Source organism: Manduca sexta, chromosome 7, assembly GCF_014839805.1.
Source record: "Manduca sexta isolate Smith_Timp_Sample1 chromosome 7, JHU_Msex_v1.0, whole genome shotgun sequence".
NCBI lineage: Eukaryota > Metazoa > Arthropoda > Insecta > Lepidoptera > Sphingidae > Manduca > Manduca sexta.
Window position 1 is genome coordinate 6,561,122 of NC_051121.1, and position 19,432 is coordinate 6,580,553.

Genomic DNA, 19,432 nt, shown 5'->3' on the forward strand with positions numbered 1-19,432 from the left:
GATTTATTAATAATTTTATTATATATTTAGCTTATTATGTAGGTCGATCACCTTAACGCCAACGATACATTAAAATGTAAATCTAATGAAATTTATAATAACGTACATTTTTCAAGGGAATCTCTTTTGTTTCTATTTTTTTCTTTATAAATAGCGAGCTCATCCGCTGTGGCTTTACGCCAGCACTCAGCCAGTACGTTGTTTACCTTTGCCGGGTAACCTCGCGTGGGAAACAACGCGGCGCGTGATTTTTCACATCTGTCATTCTAGCCAATAGACTTTCATTTGTAATGTCTTCGGAAAATGGCACCAAAGGTCGTCGTATTTTGGGACCCAAAGTTTTGTGAGTGCATTGTGTTCGTGCGGAATTGTCTGACGTCCAGTCCATCAGCTGAAGGAAGTCGGGGTGTCATGCCAGACGCCAATTAGATGCGCGTGCATAGTTGTTTGATTGATACGCGCGACTTTTATGCCAAAGGACGCGTTCGGGAGTGTTACTGTGTCCGAAATTTTTTGTCTATGATAGTGTTAATAGAGGTCAATTCGTATAATCTGTTGCGTATTTTTCAAAGCAAATTACCGTGATTAAACTATTTTAAACGGTGTCAACTATTTACATATTTGAAGGCTATGACATATGTCGAACTGTGTGGATGAAGTGTAACGATGAGTGAAGAGCCGATGCCCGACAGGTTCACGTTGCCAGCGCGGGCTGACGCGGTGGTGGAGCTGTGGCGGTCCAAGATGGCGGATGGGGTGCTCTCGCCGGCGCACTTCCAGGACCACTGGCGCGTCACCGTGCCCAGGATATACTCGCCGCAGCCGAACAGGACTTGCCTAGGTGAGTCTTCTAAATTACGAGATAGCTTGTGGACGCTTAAACTTGTGGTTTCAAAAGAACTTGTACTTGGCATAAGTCGGCAACACACGACATGCTTGCTTCAAGTGTCCAGTTTCAACAGGCCGGCATAATTGTGTCGACTGCCGAGGGGTACTCATCTCTAGTCAGTCGACATTCTATTGGACCCTACTCTGTTTACCATCAGGTGCAGTCGGGCCGTTTTCTCGTGCTCATATAAAAAAAATACTGATGCCGAAGTAGTTGACAGACATTAAAGTAAGTACGCGTATTTGTGGTTCGATGATATTTTATATATATAAAAATTATATTGTATGTGATCCACTTTGCACATCTGTTTAAATTTATTCTGACAAATCGTATCCGTACATTTGATACACCTAAATACATTATTAGTAGACCTTTCAATTTATTCAATGATATACAAATTTAATTGTACCTATGACAAATTTATGTTTGATGAAAACAATTTAAAATAAATGTATTTTAGACTTTACCGATTTCGCAGTCACAAGGGGGAATCGAACACTTTTTATAAGTTATTTTATTCTATTCCACGCAAAAACTTCTAGGCAATCAACAAGGACATTAAAAAACGTTGTGACCACCAACATAATTGTTGCTATGCTCATGAAATAAATAAAATGTTTTATAAATATCACAGAATTTTTTGCTTTTTTTATGAGTATGTCATTATTAAGTCGGCTATTAAAATAAACAAAAAATATTCGTCTCATTTGCACTTAAAATATCATGAAGCTATCTTCAGTTAAAACAATACCAAAAATCAACGTTAGTTGTCCTTCTAATTTATCCGTCCGTTTCTCTATTCACTACGTTTGCCCCAAAGGGTTGTGTTGTGAAGTTTTTTTTTTAAACCGCACTTGACCCAGCCTTTGCAAATGTCAAGGCTACGAGTCTCACAAACCTAGCGCTTTTGAGATAGATGCCGCCACTTGGCATTTCGCTTGAGGGCCTCTGACACGGTTTTGAAGGAAAATATAAATACACTACGGCGAAGAAAATGTACTTATATGAAACGATACGAAAATAATGTATTTTATTTATACGTAAAAAGGAAAATAGGGAACGGTTAGTCAGTATTTGAATTACTAGTAATTAAAGTTGATATACAATTATATTTTTGGTATTTGTATTTCGATTATTTCGTAAATTTTAATTTGTATTTAGTATTTTAAAAAGTGATGGCTTCGAAATACAATTTAACATAAATACATTTAGCATTTTTATTAATAGGTGTGTTCTACAGAAGATGCTTCATTCCCCAAGAAGAGGCTGTATGACTGATAGTACATTTTAAAAACTAGTTTTCATGAATGGAAAATCTTCTATTACTGACTAATGGGTTGGATTGAATTAGTTGTTTTCTATTCACATTACCTAACACCTGATAATTCACATACCTACACGACTTAAAAATATTCTGTATGTCATATTTTAAATACATGCGGGCTAGTATTTTGTAATGTATTTAAATTATAGCAGAGCATCCATATTACCCATTTCTCATCGGGGTGTTATACCAAATAATATAGATACATTCGTATAGATCAAATTTTGCAGCAGGTCGTAAGAGAAGGACGAAACATAATGTATTTTATTGTTATTCTATCTTTAGCGTTCATTGTTTTTCTCCAACTAATATTGTTTTTATATATTTGTTTGTTGCTTATCTGTAGTTGGCGATTTAAATTAGGTACTATCTGCAAAACAAATATTTATTGTGCCTATAAATATAAAAACACGAATTTAAAAAAAGTTTATATTGCTTGTGTGTAAAGTTTAATGATTTTTTGGATTGAAGTGGTTTTTAAAAATATCATTGTAATCCTATTTATCTTTTTGGAGTTCCCCTCTACATCTTCGAAGTTCAAGGTCCTATACATATTAAATTAAAATGGGACAATTCCGAAGATGTACGAAATCGAACTTAAAAAGAATCGTTGAAATCGAGCTAAGAGGGTAAAAAATTGTCGCTGAACATGAAAAAAAATTACAACGAATCGATAAAACTTCGCTTTTTGCAGTTTGGAGTCTATTTAAAAAGTAGCTAAATTATTCACTTTTGAATTACAAAGCGCATCTGCACGGTGAAAACATTTGTTCGAGATGATGTTGTCTAATGCTGGGATGTTTTAAACCAGGTATTTTTCTTTGTTTTAATTATCGCACTTGACTCGACCCGTGCTTGCAAAGGTCAACGCCATGATTATTTCAAACAACAAACCAAAGATGACGTTATCTTCATAATTATCGGTAGAGGTGAGATCTTATAGTTTGTAAACAATTAAACCTCTTTAACGAAATTTAAATTGTAAGAATCCGATCTGATTTTAAAAAATAATTATGATAATATCTAATACTATTGTAGAAAATGTGCAAAAAAAATCACATCACATTGTTGTAGAAAACGTATTTCGAATTCCACACGCGTTTGACAAGGATGAGATAAACAAAAATATACTGCTTTCAAAATTAGAATACGAACTTCAATAACCTCTGACTGTCGACTGTCATTTGAAAAGTATCGTTCGCAAAGAAAATTATTTTGCTCAAATAACCTTTTTCCGTTAATTTTCATAAACATTTAATTTTTTGTTGAAATAGATTAAATACATAATTGTTTTCTTAGTTAATCTATACATAATAATTATAGGGTTCGGATATAAAAATTCCGTTTTGCGCACACATAATTCACAATATATAATAGAAACAGAGAGATACAATAAAAAATAATACTAGCTAAATTAGAATGTTGAACTTGTCTGTGATGACTGATGACAATGCCGATGATGAGTTATCATTGATATCTCCCCTGAGAATTAACAGAAATGAGAATGATATGGAAGTGTTCGGGCTCAGTACTTAAACAATACAAATCAAAACTATTGTTTTAATCTGTTTATTTATTGATTTAATTTTTTTTAAATAGTCTGTTTTGCATACTCTACCTAATCAATTGGCTGGTCGCAAAAATGTAATATGGCGGAAATTCAAAGCTATTCTTATCGCGAATGCACTAAAAATGTTTATAGCCGTACAAAAACAAAGTTAGGTACTAGACTAAAGGAATTTTAATTTTTTCATAGCCGGTAACAAAGATAACAAGCTACTGTTACGTAACAGTGTACGAATATGTAGTTTAGTGCAAATTAAGACAATTTTTTGTTGAGAAATTTTAGCTTCGTAATGTGTTGTGGGAAATGTTTTGCACTGTAATGTCTTGTCTGAAAAATTCAGTTTGGTCTCAAAAATATTATCATGAAATATAATTATGACAATAAAAATAACATTATTCATATAAAAATACTCTATAAAATCAGTACCAAGCATCAATAGTCCCCCCAAGATTAATAATTTTACATATAAAACTAAGTCACCCACCGCGTGTCTGAATGCAATAAACTCAAACTATCGAACGGATTTAGATGAAATTTTGTATGAAGATCATTTGAGACCCTGGGAAGGACATAGGCTACTTTTTATCCCGTGAAATTATAAAACAAGACCTTTATCACAGAAAACTTTCGGCTAGTGTATAGTAAATTATTGTAAAATACAACTGACTATTCTTACACTGCTTTTTCACCGACTTCAAAAAAGAGATTATCAATTTGACGTGTATTGTCTATTACATACTACCAGTACATATCTGTTATGATAAATTATTTTTTGCTTGTTAGTGGTTTTGAAGGAGTTTAATTGTTTGTTAAGAAGTTTTTTTAGACTGCACACGAAAATTACCCTCCTTTATAAGCACAAACGGGTAAATATATCCTTAAGCAACAACCAACTTAATTGTTAATATCTAAACAAACCTCACGTCATTCTCATGATGCTGTGTACGTGAATCGCGCTAATTGGATGATGTCATTGTAGGTAAATAGTATTTGGAACACAACTTGTTTAATAAACTAGTTTATTTTTTATATAAAGAAAAAACAATTATCGCACACAAGTTACGTGTAGATTAAGAGTAGTTTGGCGCGATGATGATGATGACGATGAATACGTACCTTCACCCCTCTGTATGTAACCTCTGAGAAATGTCACTTGTAATTTTGAACTATACTTAAGGTGACCATGTTTCATGTTACGACCAGGACTTCTCGTTCTCGACGTCCCCAGGACTGCCAATTGTCCCGTTTACAAAGAAAGAATTTTTTTTAGCAATTATGAATTTATTTCAGTTTCTGTAGTTCATCAAACGTTTCATATGAAAAGTAATTTGGTTGATTTCCTTTTCTTTAGTACCGGTTCATTCCATTGACTGGTTTTAATTTAAAAAAATATTATATTACCAATGCTCGCAATTAGTGATAATTATCATAGAAGTAACATCCACATCAGCGGTCTAATTCATTATTGATGGTTTCATTCCACTTCTGTTCAGACTGGTCGTTCGACGAGGAGCTGGCGACGAAGCTACTGATTCAGCCATTGGAGCAGTTCATATGGGGCACCACGGAGGGTTCGCAGCCCGCGCCGCCGCGCCGCTCCACGCTCTGCGGCCGCGTCTTCAAGCAGGGCGAGCCGGCGTACAGCTGCAGGGAATGTGGTACGTAATCTTTAAATATCACAAATACATTACGACGGTCCCTACGTAAAGTATCGAATCTGCAAAATAGCGTTTTGTAGATACTTTACGTAGGGAGCGTCGAATATACATCGCTTGTTTAGTGTTATATTCCACAGCGATAAGCACTTCGATCCTTATTGTCTTAAATAAATGCAGTTCATTTTAATAAGGACCGTTTAAATATCGACGGACCCTACGCAAAGTATCGAATCTGCAAAATGAAATTTTGCACTTTCGATACTTTACGTAGGGACCGTCGATTAGGTAATGTATATTTCCCTTACTTCAATTGGCATACGTATCAATTGACGCACTTTCCAGCTACTAATATCGTATAATGTATATTTTCGTATTGCTATTTATCGTAAAATACGACCATGTAAAAATATACATTATAGCTGTCGTGTGTGGTCACCTGAAGATTTCCATGGGTAAATCAATTGGAATACGTTGTGCTATAATAAGCTGCTGTGTGTGGTGCGCGTTACGGCCCGTTTCGATCAATGATCCCAATATTAATCTTCAATCTGATCCCGATAAATAAAACTTTGTTCTGATTGATCTATATTCGGGACCGATATTGCCTTCTCGGTATTTATATGCTATAATATCGCTGGGTCACTATTACAAGGTCCTATGTTAATTATTTCTATGTTACCTCTTATTTATCTTTCGGAATTATTGTTTTCAATTTGTGAGGAAAATATAACACATCTTTTTAATAATGATCTGACGAAATTAAAGGGCACGAGCTTAAGCAATATTTTTCTTTTACTGTCAATCACGAACAATTTATGCGTATAATGATTCCTTTGTATCTACGCGACTGTTAGACATTGAAATAATAAACTATAACTGAAAATATATTTGTCTGACGTGGGAAATGAACTCACGGATAACGACTCGGTAAAGGAAAAATATCAGAAACCGATTTATTAATTAAAACATTTATTAAATATATTTATCATTATGGTATGCAAAGTATCAAAACACCTGCATAAATTAAATCGTTTACGTCATATTCCCTGAACTCGAGTATGCAAATAATAACGATATACTATAATATTTGTGTTTCAGAGTACACAAACTGTATATTATATTTGCAGGTGTTTTGAACTTGTGCATATTTACTTCTAGCAACAGTACCAACCATTACTAACAAGGAATACCCGGTCAACATTGGCGTTTATTCTATGGACACGAACGTCCATATAAACTATTGTTCAAAATCTGAAATTAGAACTAAAGTTCGCTACAGCGCTTAAATATTAATCGTCGTCTAACCAAAAGTTTTGTACATGCAGTGCAAATGCGCTTTATATAGAGTATAAGTAAAATGGCAACCAATACCGGATTGCAGTACACTTCAGTTGAACACAGTGAATGTTCGGAATGCCAGATCTAGTACATAGTTCATATATATATATCGATGCCAGTAAACTATTCTATAAATTAAGCCAAGTAAATCGTTCAATACACTTTGAAATGACATCCAACATGTAAAGTAGTATTCCTGTTCAAGGATCGGTATTTATTGATGAAAAAGTGCCAATAGCCTAGTTGGGAGTGAAACGGACTGCTAAGATGAATGTCTATATCTAAGGGCATCTCTGCCATTTCAAAAATTACGTGTGTGTCTTTGTAAATTATGGCTTGTCTTAATCGTGAAGGAAAACATCGTGAGGAAACCTGCATACATGAGAAGTTCTCTATAGGAATTTTGAAGGTGTGTGAAGTCTACCAATCGGCACTAGGCCAGCTTGGTGAACTAAGGCCTAATCCCTCTCAGTAGTAAAGGAGGCCCGTGGCCAGCATTGGGACAGTATTATAATACGGGGCTAATATAATTATTATGCAACTCATTAATTATTAATTCGCCGAATAGTGACCACCGTACACAAGGTGTGCAACCCGCTATAGTGAACCCATCTGAGTGTGTCGCGTTTAGAGATCAACCTGTGTATAACCGGCTTAAAACAGGCCGGCATAATAGTGTGTCTACTGGCGAGGGATACTCACCTATAGTCTTCTGATAAAATAGTCTCTACTTTACTTACCATCGGGTGCTGTGAGTTTACTTTGTTGTGCCCGTAAGAATAAAAAGGAATTCGTTGGGTCTTAAACTCTTATACTCCTCTTACTGGCGGTGGGTGTCTCAAATGTGAGAGTCCGCCTGGGTAGGTACAACCGGAATGTCTATTTCTGTCGACAAGCAGTAGTGTGTAGTCACTATTAGGTTGTAATTTAATGTGTTAGATGGGTCTCTATTGTTTATGGGCGTTCGTATCGCTTACCATTAGGCAAACGGCAAGCACGTCTCGTCATTCAAAGCAGATTTTGGCCAGAAAAGACATTGCCAATTCCTCTAGCTCAGTCAAACTGGACATTACCATCCCCTACCTGCAGGTATGGACAACACGTGCGTGCTGTGCGTGGAATGCTTCAAGGTGTCCGCGCATCGGCACCACAAGTACAAGATGGGCCAGTCCGGCGGCGGCGGCTGTTGCGACTGCGGCGACACCGAGGCGTGGAAGCGCGATCCGTTCTGCGAACTGCACGCTGTAAGTAACAATGGCGATAAGTGAAAACTAGACATAACATGTAGGTATTAATATGCATTAACGCTGTATGGAAATCGTTGAAATTATAATTAGGTTATATAGACCCTTCGCTATTGGTAATTAGTTTGTGCCGAGTCAATCGACTGATTTGATAATCGGTTTAAACGATTATGGTCTCCTATGAACTCGTATTATATAATGTAATGTGTTTCTATGGAGCGTTGGATCTCCTAATATCCTGGAAGGGAGCGATGTTACGCTTTATAGGTGACTAATTTGGTATTCGTTCGAAGTCTCAATCATGGGATGGCAAACGGCTTTTTCTAGGCTGAGCCTTGCAAAAGACCTACCTGCAAAACCGACCTGCAATGCATCTCTATTAACCCTGGTATTGTAGATGTTCATGAACCGTATGCTAATTTGCGCCCTATAAGAAAAAAAAAGAGTTGTGTACACATGCACACACTGTTATCTTTGACTTGAGAAAAATAATTGTTGTGAACGTTTGATAGTGTATAGTAAAATCAATCGAAGACCCCAACTCTTGTTTGATTCTATCCTTTTTAACCTGCGTGATGTGTGGCAGGCGTCAAAAGACGGCGAGGCGGAGGCGAGCGTGAGCCCTGACGTGGTGGAGCGCATGAAGATCGTGGCCACGGTGTGCCTCACGTACTGCCTCAGGCTGCTGACCCACGACCACGCGCCCAACCTGCCCAACGATCTCAGGTTAGTGTTATAAAGTTTTGTTGATTTTCTTGCGAATTGGAGAAGGTAACATAATATTTTTTTTATAAGTCACTAATTATCATGTCCCCTATTAATGCTGACACTGCTCGTAAAAGTTGAGGTAGACCAAAGAGGAATGGCGGGACGAACTGGAATCATTTAAAACTAGTTCACTACAGCGCAAGATCGTGATTCATGGAGGGATCTTGAGGCCTTTGTCCAATATTTTGACATTATAGATAGATATATTGAGACAATATTTTGATATTATATATACAATAAAATTATTATGTGACAAATATGTTATTTTTAGACTGAAAGACGGCGAGAAGGACCTGGTCCTGCAGATCCTGGAGCAGCCGGACTGTTTCTGCACAGTGCTGTACAACGACGAAACGCACACCTTTGAACAGGTAAATAAAACCTATCGTACATGTTATAATCCTCCGAACTGAATTTCGATTGCGATGGCAAATCGCACACACACAACATCACGCATTTATGCCTGAAGGGGTATGCAGAGACGCAACTAGGACACCCACTTTTCGCCAAGTGTGTTCCGTCCCATGGTGTGATAGGGGGCGAGCCTATCGCCATATCGGGCACAAACTCCAAACTTCGGGATGATACTGAGCAGAAAAACCTAAATATCACTTTGCCCGATTCAGGATTCGAACCTAAGACCTAAGAGCGCTTTCGTACCGCGTATGCAGTGCAACTACGCCACCGGTGCAGTCTTAACTAATATGATATCATTCTAGTACTTTTGTTAATAGGATATTGTCCTCGAGTTCTAAAGTCAGTTTTAACCTTAAATCGGACTTTGATGCGAGTGAAGCAGCGAGGTGAAGCTAGTATGATATAAATACATGAATAATTAAAATACAATTTGTAACTCGTTCAACTTGTTCGTCGACAAAAATTAACCTTTTCTAGTTATGATAAAATGGACAACATCTTTACAATTTTATTTCCTATATAAAAAACTTTATGTCAAGTTTATTACAAATAATAATTATAAATATTTATTAGCAAATAAAATTCAATCACTGTAATAAAAAATTAAAAACTTGTTCAATGTTTGTTACTACTCAATTATTACTAATGAATTAAAACATGTAAAGCTACACTAGTATTGTAAATATAAAAGTAATTTTGTCTATCCGTGACGCTTCATGGCTGAATGAATTTTGATAAAATTTTGTTTGGAAATATCATTTCTAAGAGAGATTGCATAATCTCGATAATAAAGTTACATGCAAGCGGAACAATTAATAACAATCATGCGCATGCGCACAATATTGTTTTGTTTTATGCGTACACTAGAATAATTACAACCTTGAAGACTTATGTTTTTTATGTAAGCATATTTTAATTAGCATTGAATTATTTAGTAACATGTGACTATCACGTGAACTCGTAACAAAGACATTAAACTATATAGTTAGTTATAGTTAAGGCCAAATTTTTGCTCCAAAAATGTTACCTTTACCTACCTACCTTTTACTTTGACCTTTTATCCCGTAAAACGTGACGGAGCCGCGAGATATTGTAGTATATGAATTACTAGGATTCACTCGCGACATTTCGTGTTTCTAAACTAAGCCCTATAGCAGAGTTTTTCCATTAAGTCCGGCATAGTTGTGACTGGCGAAGAATGGTAATCTCTCGCCGATCGACATTATTTGCACCCCACTCCGCTTACCTTCATATATAAAGGGGTGTTACAGCAATATATAATATATTTTTAAACATGTACACAGAAATGATAAATTGTTGATAAGAGCCATCTTGCGCTCATTATAAAAACTAAAAGTAACAGTAGCCATTTTTCCTTTTTTTGCTTGTCAATTCAGTTCCAATAAAAATGTCAACGCATGGCCAGTTGTGCGTTTTATTTAATCAAAACGCAAAACGATTTAATACAGTGGTCAATACGGACGCGAAACAAGGGGGTACTTCACCGTGGCCGTGTAAAAAAAAAAAAAAAAAACACTGCTTAACTGAAGTTTAATTGTTATCAACAGGTGATAACAACGTTAATACGCGTGACGAAATGCAACCACCGCGACTCCGTGGAGCTGGTCAGCCTCATCGACCGCGAGGGGCGCGCGCTCATCAAGTGCCACACCTTCCAGGTCTGCGACAAGCTCAAGACGGACATCGAGATGTAAGTCATCAACTTCACTGCCAACCCACGATAATATCACCTTGAATCTTTGGCAAGTTAGGCAGTTTGAAAATCCAAAAGTATAAATGCTTGCTAGGTATAAATTTCTATGTTAGGTATAACATAGTTAAAAGCTTTTGAGTAGTGTATTTGAGAAAAAATGGGAGTACAAAAGTACGCACGTATACTGACTGTTCTAAGAGGAAATAACGAAGAATGAAATAACTAATCTTTGACTTTGCGGATGAACAACACCTCATTCCCCCCCGTGACCACGAAGGCTGCAAAGTCTTCGAAACGTCGGGAGAAAACTAAAACATTAAATCCGAAATATAGTTTAATTTTAATATCTAACGCGTAAACATAACAAATCATTATACTAACCAATCTTAATTGATGGTAATGTAACTGGTTGGTAATGTATCTACTCTACTTTACTCCGGTATACTCGGGTCCCTTGCTAACTGACCTTAATTCCATGCATTCGACTACAGCGGTCAAGATTCATGTCTTTATTCATAGTCTCCTCGGATTTTCGTCCAAAGGTATGATTTAAAGAATGTGACTCAAGCCTTTTGTGTATCAGATTCCACTATAAATGTATTTGTTTTATTTTTATACACTTAAAATTATTTAAAAATTTGGCATAAATTATTGCGTTATCTTCCTAAATAAAATTCGCCTTTCCGTCCGTTTTTTAGTTTGCTTATAAACAGTTACAGATTGCCTTTTTTAAATGCCCACAACTTACATAACCGATTATCGATATCGATTTTGACATGCATAGTAAATTAATTATCGATACAATAACAGAGGTTGATTGCTAGTGAACGTTTTTAGCATTAAGTATTATATTATCGATATCGATGGTCGTGAACAACGTGACCTGCACCCCTGTAATGTATCGGCCAGTATCGGTGTGGGGTGATGTGTGCGATGTGTACTCAGCTGCACGGCGATGTTCGAAAGGTTCACGACGCGCCAGGGCTCCGCGCTCAAAGTGCTCGTCATGCACGCGCACGTCATCGCGCACCAGACCTTCGCCATGAAGCTGCTGCACTGGTGAGTACAAAATGTTGCTGTTACCGACAGTTTTAGACATCTACACTTGTAGGTCAAAAGCGATATGTTAATGTTGACTAATTAAAAGTTATACAATTATTATTCATTGTATTAACTGTATTGTATTTGATTTAATACATACTTTGTAACTGTTTGTTGCCCCAAGATTAATAAATAAATAAATAGAGCAGCGCTTAAATAATAACATAATCTTACTATACTAACAAAATGTTTAAAAGATACTATCACCTGCTTCACGCTTCAGGCTCCAGAATTTCGTAAGTCAAGAGCCGCAGCTGCGCCTCGCGGTGAGCCAGGTGGCGCTGGGCGAGGAGTGCTGGGGCTCGGCCACGGCGGTGGGCGGTGGCGGCGTGGCCGTGGGCGTCATGCAGAACGACTTCCGCATGTGGAAGGCGGCCAGGACCGCCTGGCACCGCCTGCTCATAGCCACCACACTCATGGACTACACCACCAAGCGGACCATGGCTATACTCTTCACCAAGAACTATGGTTAATTATGTTGATAACATTTTTAATCGTCTTTGAAAATCACTATCGCTCGCTTCCTATCGCTCTGGAAAGCTTTGGGGAAGGTTCATGTTCAGCAGGTGACATACTGCGGCTAATGATAATGATGACTTCCGTTCATGGACACAGCCTGCCAGTTCGATTAAGACGTTGCTCAAGTCAGATTTGATAAATTGTTCGAGAAACAAGGACAAGAAACACTCATAAAGCTATACATTTGCTACACGGATTCAATAAAAATAAATTACTAAAATGTTGACACAAGCGAATCACCTCTCACTTGAATATCAAGACTAAAATACCTTTAAAATTTACTTTCAAATTCCTCGTTTCAGGTTCGATTCTCAAAGACTTCATCCGTGACGACCACGACCATTCGTTCTCCATATCGTCGCTCTCAGTCCAGTTGTACACTACACCGACTCTTGCGCATCATCTCATCGCCAAACAGGACGCGTTGTTCGTCGTACTTAACACCTTCGTCAGCGAGTGCAATCGACGGTGCACTAATGTAAGTATCGAGATTAATATCGATGTTTATATCGATATATGATATAGATGTTTTATTGATTTTTAATAAAAAAAAAAATATGTATTATCTCTTATTTCTTATGCTTATACGATATTATGCAGCAATATATGCTATTTATTTACTTTAAAATTGAACAGACACAAGGTACACGATTTCTGAATACCCTAAAATTTTGCTGTCGGCCTCTTCTATGGAAATCGAAACTCATAATACTAATCAGATAGACTGTAATATTTTTTCTATATTCCAGGGTCGTCTAGAATTCGATCGCAACCACGTCTCAATACCGTTCAAGCGAGCTCAGTTCATCCTGTATGACGTGAAGTATCTTCTGGGATCGGTGCCGGCGACGTTCGACGACGACCTGCGCAAGGGCTTCGTGCACGGGCTGTCGCTCATGCTCAACCTGCTTGTGATGATGCAGGGCATGGACTCAGTGGTGAGGCAGGTGAGTGATCCGTCGAGTTTGATGTAAATATTATCTATTGTAAGGTTTCCCTGGATTATACTAGGTGATTTTATAGCTGTTTTGGAACCGGAAATTTTAAATTCTGTATCGATAATAGAGGTTAAAATAAATAAATAGCATTGAATTTTATGCATCGAAGACTTACTAACATGAGTTTCTGTATACCTAGTCTTGCCATAAATATTGTAATAAAGAAAAAAGAAAATTGTTAACTGCAAATAACATTTATTACTTTTACAGTGTGTCAGTTTAATACATAAATATAAAACAATTAAAAATATAAAAAGCTTATTCGAAGTGGTCTCCATTGGCTGCAATACAGTCCTTTAAACGATGAGGCCAGTTATCAATAGAAGCACGCACTCTTTCCATGGGAAAATTCTTCACTGCCAATCGTATAGATTGTTTTAGGGACTCAAATTATCATGGCGTTTAGAGCAAGCTGTACTCTCTAAAACTGACCACAAATCATAATCCAGCGGATTAAGATCGGGACTAGACGACGGCCAGTCTTCAGCTCTGATGAAGTCCGAAACGTTCGATTCCAACCAAGACTGCGTGGACCGAGCTTTATGACCCGGCGCCGAGTCTTGCTGGAAGGACCATACTTGGTTATTGAACATGGTGATGTTAAGGGGCTTAACTACCTTCTCAAGAATGGTATCTTGATACACTTGTGCCGATGTTTTGATACCTTTTTCACAAAAATATGGCTCAGTCACTCCTTCATAGCTAACACCCCACCAAACCATCACTGAAGTCGGATAATGTCCACGTTGCACTCTGTCGACTAATTGGGAAGCTTCCTTAGAGCTTTGAGCATAAATACGGTCATTTTGTTTGTTAAAATGTTGCTCAATTGTAAAAATTTTCTCATCCGTAAACAAAATTTTTTCTGTGACCTCCCTTTGCGTACCGCTTCAGTAGTTGTTTCGATTTTACCACCCTATTCTTCTTTAAATTATCAGTTAAGAAATGGCCAGTGCGTCTCTTATAGGCTGCAAGTCCTAAGTCATCTTTTAAAATACGCGACATGGTTCTAGGTGCTATCTTCATTTCCCGAGATAAAATCTTTTGCTTTCGGACAGGATTTCTTCGAATTCTTTCCCTTACTGCTTTGACCACCTTTTTCGTACGAACACTACGTGGACGGCCAGATCTTTTTCTGTCACAAACAGAGGAGGTCTCATTGTACCTATTAATAGCCCGGTACACAAACATTTTACTAATACCAAGTGTATGGAGAGTTTTAAAAATTGCATTTGGCTCCATACCTACTTTGTGTAATGCTATCACAGCGATTCGGTTCTCTTTATCACCCCACACCATTTTAATATCGCAAAATATTTTACAATGTATTGGCGCCAAAATGAGAAAACACAATGAACAATCGTATAAAAATGACAGATTCGAAATTCAAATGTAATATTTTTTTATAATTAAGTGTAACAGTATTTATGGCCAGACTAAGTATAGTTTTGGTCTCCGATTATATATCGCCCACAGTTTAATACACAGCGGAAGGCAAACATAGTGGCTTCTTCTGGTTTAAACTATTACATCGAGTAACTAGACGGTGTAATTCTGGTGACGCTCCGAGTCGCAACGTTTAGTGTTAGTCGACATTATATGAATTTAGAGATTGATCGCTAGTACGCTTATATATAATTTATATGTTATTAAATATAAATAATGAAACTCCTACCGCTATCGCGTTGCAGATGGGCCAGCACATGGAGTACGAGCCGGAGTGGGAGAGCGCGTTCAACCTGCACGTGAAGCTCGCGCACAGCATCACGCTGTCGCTCGAGTGGTGCGCGGCAGAGAAGCAGCTCGCCGTCGCCGCCTACCGCATGGCGCTGCGCAGGCACGCCGAGACTTACACGCCGCCCGCTAAAGTGCTCAGAGGTAATTACGTATATTGTTGAGCACAGCATAGTGTAGTTATATACATATCGACACTTGAAAGGCTAATTGATTTAAGCGTCATTTTTTTCGATACTAAGTTTCATATATATTAAAAATCAGCACGATTTTCTATGTTTTTTTAAAATAGTTAAAATTTTTCGAAAAAAGAAATCTCGCTTACGCTAATTAGCCTTTTAACTGTCAATATGATAACTACACTAACGTACAAAAAATCCCGCGTAGGGTGCTCAAGTTGTTGGGCGGCTATTGTACAGTCCTGAAGAAATATAATTTCTACTAATTAAGCACAAACGGCATCTATCGATATAAGGTGTAGGTTTGTTACGAAAAAAAACTTATAAGTTGATCGTTTTTGTAATTCGTGGTGAGTGTGACGACAAGTTCGCCATTGCATCTTGTGACCGATAGAAGCTTGGTGAAGAATAGGTAGCTCCGTTGATTCACTGGCACAAATTATGTATGTATCTAGGCCGGCATAATTGTGCCAAGTCGGCATTATCTGGATCCCTCTCCGCTTACCATCATGTGGGTCACATTGCTGTGCACGTTTAAAAAATGCGTTAATGTGATGATAGTGATGTACCACATCAGCGATATCGATAAAATGGTGGTATTGTTTACAGAGTTGGGCGGACAGAGTGCGCTGGTGATCCCATATGACGTGTCCGTTAAGGCGGTGTCCATCCACCGGCCGCTGTCGCGCTACATCGCCGGCTTGCACTTACTGCTGCACCGCCACGGGCTGTCGTATCACAGCCGCGAGTTCGACAGGCAGGACAAGCCGAAGCCGACGCCTGAGGAGCTTATAGGTAACGTGGACAAATTTTGAGTCACGCAAGCATGAAATAGAATTATAAGTGTTATGGGAATAGGGTATGAAAATAGCGATAGTAAAAAAAAAACAACCAATATGTATACCAAAAATAATGTTTTTAATGATTTCAAACGTTTTTAGCACTGTTTTGGTTGTTATGAGAAATATAATAAATTATAATTTTTTTCCCGAGTATATTTTTTAACGGCTGCGTTGCTGTCGTGCTGACGATTTGTGTCGATCCCCGGGTTGGATAGCCATATTTAATTTAAGTCTAGAACTTATGCCCGATATGGCAATAGGCACAGCCCGTATCACATTTTATTGTGTCGGTTGGGACTATTTTTGTTTAATGTCCGCAAATAATAAACAAACGAGTGTATCAACTCATGTCTCCAGAGCCGGTGCTGCAGACGATGGCGATGATCGCGCAGGTGCACGCGGGCATGTGGCGCCGCAACGGGTTCGCGCTCCTCAACCAGCTGTTCTTCTACCACAACGTCAAGTGCCGCACAGAGATGCTCGACCGAGACGTCGTTATGCTGCAGGTCCATACACTGCATTATTATGTCTTTTTAAATTTTAAATAGTGTTTTTGATCGAATTTTCTACTCCATATTTGATTATTTAAACGTCATTTCACGACCTACTAACGATCCTAATAGCTTACTTCGTATTGGTAGCGAAAATGGACCAATCAGAATAAAGTTTGTTTGACATTTCTATGAGTCATTTTTATTGGCTTATTTTTATGGTTGACACGAAATGAAAAAGTTAAGTTTATTGAAAAGCACCCATTAATTTATTGTAAACAGATCGGCGCATCCCTAATCGAGAGCAACGAGTTCATAATCCACGTGCTGAACAAGTTTAATCTCCTGGGCTGGGCGTCGGCGGACTTCGAGCAGCGCGAGGTGGAGGACGACACGCTGCGGCACACCATCAGCATGGTCGAGGAGTTCCTCGGACTGCTCATCACTAGTACGTATGCGCAACACAGTAATGTGATAATACTTCTTGGTCTGGTCTAGCAGTAGCCTGTTCTCACAGGGTCTCCCCTGGGTTTGAATAATATGGGCCATAATTTCGTTTGAGTTTCTCTAATGCATGGTTTACGACATTGGAGCCTTCAAAGGTGTAGAGTGTAAAAATGCCAAATTTTCTCTGCTTGAAAAAAATGTTGCCCCGATCTCGCATTGGAGTGGGATAAAATGTAAAAAAATGATAATTACACATAGGATAGGAAAATTTGCGTTATTGCCGTAATACTAAGACGAGAGTATAGAATATAGTACTGTTCGATAAGAAGAATAAACAATTGCAATAATACTAAACATGTTTTCCATAGTTGTCGGGTCGCGGTACGTGCCCGGCGTGGGCGAGGTCACCAACGAGGACAGGACCAAGAAGGAGATCATACAGATGCTCTGCGTCAAGCCGATGCCGCACTCGGAACTCAACAGGTACTGCCATTTTGTTTTAAGCATCAAAAAACGCGATGTTTGTAATGAGCATGTTAACTAGTATATTAAAGCTCGTATAAGGTGCGCATGTTCGGGCGCAATCAACAGAAGTTATGATGTCATTAGTTCGCGCGTGCACTAATTTACGACATTAAGGACATAGCTGTTTAAACCGCTCCAAAACGAGGTCATACTTATTGCAAACTATGTTCAATAACTACACTAAGTCCCTCTCGCATATCAAAATGAACATTTAAAAATATAATTTACAGATCCTTACCGGAAGACCAGCTCCACGAGACAGGTCTGGAAGCGGTGATCCACGAGGTGGCGGATTTCATAAAGCCCACGGGGGGCAACAACCGCGGCGTGTACAAGCTGAAGCCACACCTGTACGACGAATACGATACGTTCTTCTACCACTACACGCGCGAGGAGCTGTCCAGGAGCGAGGAGGAACAGAGGAACAGGAGGAAGGCTGCTGGTTAGGAAATAGTTTATGTATTCAGAACTAAAATAATGGCCTTAGGGGTATATTAGAGACGTGCTACAAGCTGTCAACAATTCTTTCAATAAAAATGCTCAGGCCTTATTAATTTGTCGCCAATGACAATGTTTTTTGCGGACATGGCAAAGTGGCCCTATTATACTTGATGCTAAGGAGTGGGGTCCAAATAGAAGTGTAGACTGACGGGAGATGGTTCGTCGCCAGTCCATACAATTAGGCCGGCTATACCGTTGTAAGTAAAAGAACGCCAATGGTATGATTAGTTGTCTATAGCTTGCTCTTATTGTGCAACATTAATTATAAAATATATGTAAGTTCGGAGTAATCAAAGACATTCTATGTGAAGAAAGCGATATGTGAGTTCCTATTTACTGATGCAACATTAATTATAAAATATATGGGAGCTTTGAGTAATCAAAGACATTTCTTTGTAAAAAAAAGAGAAATGTGAGTGTGAAAGGTGTGCCGTCAGGTCTGGGCGAGTGCTGCCCGCCGCCGGCGCTGCCGCTGCTGAGCGCGCCCTTCCGCCTCGTGGCGCACCTGCTGCAGAGCGACGCCGCGCTGCACGTGCTGCGCACCGTGCTGCAGCGCGCCCGGGACCTGCGCGCCAGGTCCTTCTCCGAGACGCAGGTGCACAAGGTGAGCCACCTCCACGCACATACTTACATAAGTGTAATTAAAATTACGTTAGTGCCAACGGCGTATTATCTAGGGCATGCTAATAACACTTTCTTTCTGCATAATCTTATTTCGCAGAAATGGCTTTACGAATATTTTGTTAAGATGGCGATAAAACTTAGCTTGTATCTGAATTGAGAGTTACTTTCAAGTTTCTTGTTCCATAATTCTTAAAATTTTACTGTCGTTAGTATATTCGTTATTGTAATCGGATAAACTGCCATTGTTAAATTTATGATTGAACATTTGCTATCTGTTTGTTGACAGGCGCTGCACCTGATGGGCTACGCGGTCCGCGACGAGGAGAGCGGGCACTACGAGTTCCTGGCCTTCGCGGAGAGCGCCGCCCGTGCCGGCCTGGTCACCCTACTGCAGCAGCTCATCGCCAGCCCCAGGGTCGACGCGCACCGACCCCTCGCCAAATGGGTGCTGCACCGGATCAAGTACGACCTACTCTGATATTTAACCGTTGTATTATTTTATCTGCACGAATAATGCCTATACCAATACTCAATGAGTCATACGAGCTGTAT

General features: G+C 38.7%; 1 protein-coding gene across 4 annotated transcripts in view; it reads left to right on the forward strand.

The window, feature by feature from the left end:
• Window positions 1-19,432, forward strand: part of LOC115447172 (E3 ubiquitin-protein ligase UBR1) — a 44,926-nt gene that overhangs the window by 18,841 nt on the left and 6,653 nt on the right. For 2 of the 4 annotated variants that reach the window (XM_037447550.1, XM_037447549.1), the window contains 18 exons: window positions 693-841; window positions 5,274-5,438; window positions 7,866-8,020; window positions 8,607-8,746; window positions 9,060-9,159; window positions 10,774-10,916; window positions 11,886-11,978; window positions 12,244-12,488; window positions 12,842-13,017; window positions 13,289-13,486; window positions 15,229-15,415; window positions 16,060-16,245; window positions 16,650-16,798; window positions 17,066-17,231; window positions 17,599-17,713; window positions 17,986-18,197; window positions 18,694-18,860; window positions 19,167-19,342. In XM_037447550.1, coding sequence (XP_037303447.1) covers window positions 693-841; window positions 5,274-5,438; window positions 7,866-8,020; window positions 8,607-8,746; window positions 9,060-9,159; window positions 10,774-10,916; window positions 11,886-11,978; window positions 12,244-12,488; window positions 12,842-13,017; window positions 13,289-13,486; window positions 15,229-15,415; window positions 16,060-16,245; window positions 16,650-16,798; window positions 17,066-17,231; window positions 17,599-17,713; window positions 17,986-18,197; window positions 18,694-18,860; window positions 19,167-19,342 — 2,922 coding nt within the window. Of the gene's footprint in view, window positions 1-692; window positions 842-5,273; window positions 5,439-7,865; window positions 8,021-8,606; window positions 8,747-9,059; window positions 9,160-10,773; window positions 10,917-11,864; window positions 11,979-12,243; window positions 12,489-12,841; window positions 13,018-13,288; window positions 13,487-15,228; window positions 15,416-16,059; window positions 16,246-16,649; window positions 16,799-17,065; window positions 17,232-17,598; window positions 17,714-17,985; window positions 18,198-18,693; window positions 18,861-19,166; window positions 19,343-19,432 lie in introns of all 4 variants that reach the window. The other 2 variants (XM_037447548.1, XM_037447547.1) reach the window with 1 other exon arrangement.